The sequence below is a fragment of the Carlito syrichta genome, unplaced genomic scaffold (genome assembly GCF_000164805.1).
Source record: "Carlito syrichta isolate Samal-C Ts95f unplaced genomic scaffold, Tarsius_syrichta-2.0.1 Scaffold169260, whole genome shotgun sequence".
In the NCBI taxonomy this organism is placed as follows: Eukaryota; Metazoa; Chordata; class Mammalia; order Primates; family Tarsiidae; genus Carlito; species Carlito syrichta.
The window spans coordinates 770-2,805 of record NW_007113356.1 but is presented as its reverse complement, the minus strand read 5'-3'; the positions used below and the strand labels follow the sequence as shown (position 1 = coordinate 2,805).

At 63.0% G+C, this 2,036-nt stretch overlaps 1 protein-coding gene across 1 annotated transcript; it reads right to left on the bottom strand.

Moving 5' to 3' along the window:
• Positions 1-1,033: 1,033 nt before the first annotated feature.
• Positions 1,034-1,949, bottom strand: RGMA (repulsive guidance molecule family member a; the record flags this gene model as incomplete). The annotated part of the gene is made up of 1 exon (XM_008051274.2): positions 1,034-1,949. A coding segment is annotated over one exon (720 nt), but the record flags the coding sequence as incomplete, so codon positions are not given.
• Between the last annotated feature and the right edge of the window lie 87 nt (positions 1,950-2,036).

The window sequence follows — 2,036 nt, the reverse complement described above, 5'->3', positions numbered from 1 at the left end:
GCGGAAGCAGGACTGTTCTGGACTCCTTGGAGGGCACCTGGCTGAAAGAGGCAGGAGCTGGGCTCCCAGTGGCAGGTCCCTCCTCGCCATGTGGCTGCAGGGTTTAAGGAAGGGACACGGGAGGGAGACCCTGCTGAGGATGCTTGGGCTGAGACACCTTCTAAGACCCTGCTCCTCTCTCCAGAATCCAGATGTGGGCAGGGCCCTGGGAGTGGGCCAGGAGAAAGCAGAGGATCAGGGCAGGCCAGCTGGCCCTGTCCGCTGGTTCTCCTGCCCATGCTCCGGAGTTCAGGCAGCTCTGCTCAGGGGCTCCTGCTTGGGCTGGAAGGGGAGGAACAGAAGTCATGGAATCTCTTCCCTGTTTACATTTGGAACCAAGCACTTGGACGTTCTAAGCACAGTGGTGGTGGTGGGAGTGGGGAGAGGGTGGGGCCAGGGGCAGAGGAGGGCATCCACATAGGTGCCTGGAAACTGGGGCCAAAACCCAGGCCCATAGCAGCCACGTGAACATGGTGGTCTCAGCTCACAGGGAGGCCGTGGGCGAGAAGGCGCCAGGCCTATTTTTTTTTTTTTTTTTGATTTATTGGCCAAAAGGTTACATCAATTGCTGAAGATGGCGAGCAGTGCCCTTGGGTGTCCCACCATGGGAGAGGCCCTGCCTGGGGACCAGCATCGAGGACGCCTCAGCCCCACTCACGTGGCAGCTCGGCCAGGGCATCCACCGGCCTAGCATGTGCGAGTGTGCTCTGGTGTAAGAGTGTGTGTGTGCATGTGGTGGGCACGGGTGACCCCATGAATCAGCGAGCAGCAGCCAGCCGGGTCTGTTTCAGTGCATTGCAAGGGGGTGGGAGGAGCTGACTCTGACCATTCCCAGTGTCTCTCTGGAGGGTTTGGGGGGGCTTCAGCCTGGGGGGCTGTTTTGCACATTCACACTGCGGGGGTGGGGCGAGGGAGCTGCTCGCCTCCTCACACAGCTCTACTGTCACAAACATCACGGCACCAGTCACCACAACCTTGTCACGTGCACTAGAGGGGGAGGGGGAGGGGGCCCGCGCCTGAGCCCTCGCCAGGGCCCATGGCGACTCCTGCAGAGGCTGCTGAGCCACAGGGACTGCGCCAGGCGATCTGCACCCTCAGGGGTGTCCCCAGCCTCAGAGAAGCCCAGGGGCAGATGTTCGCAGGCTGGGGACAGGGGTCGCGCCTCCCTCTACATCCTACGTGTCGACAGCCTAGCAGAACACAGGGAACAGGGCGAGGAGTAGGACTAGGGTGCCCAGGAGGGGCCGGGGGGCTGGGGGCAGCCCCGCGGTGGCCACCCCGCCCGGCAGCTCCCGAGTCCTTTCGTACAGATGCAGTTTGTCTTTGTTGGAGTGGAGCATCTTGACGTCCTCCAGGGCATAGTAGGCGGCCAGGGTGAAGTTCACGTCCCCCGTGGTGAGGAGGTCGAAGACGCAGGCCTGGTAGTACAGGTCCTCCACGGGCAGCTTCTCCTTGCACTTGGCCACAGCCGTCTCATACGGGAAGGTCTCAGGGGCCGTGGGCATGGGGCTGGCGGCCACCAGCCTGTGGGCGCCGGGGCCCTCAGCATTGGGGTGGAAGGTCTGGAAGTCGATCTGCTGGTTCAGGGGGCAGCCCCGCAGGCAGAGGTAGAGACCCTGGCTGTCCCGGTCCTCCACAGCGTTGACCACCTCCTCGGGCATGCGAACCGCGAAGGTCAGGTAGCGGCCCACCTGGCGCACCACGATGGTGGTGCCGATGTACTTGGCCTGGATCTCCACGTGCTGGCCTGACACCTTCTCGGTGATCTTCAGGCTGTTGGCCCCATGCTTGTCCCCGCCATTCTTAGAGCCGTCGGCGAAGGCGGCCGGGAGCTCGTCCATTTCAGCCTGGTACACCTTCTGGTCCACGCACTCCTGGAAGTTCTTGAAGATGATGGTGAGCTGCCGGGGAAGCGGGCAAAGGAGAGTGGGTGAGGCGTGGGGGGAGAAGGGGAGGGGGCAGGAAAGAGTGGGTGGGGCATGCAGGGAGAAGGCGAA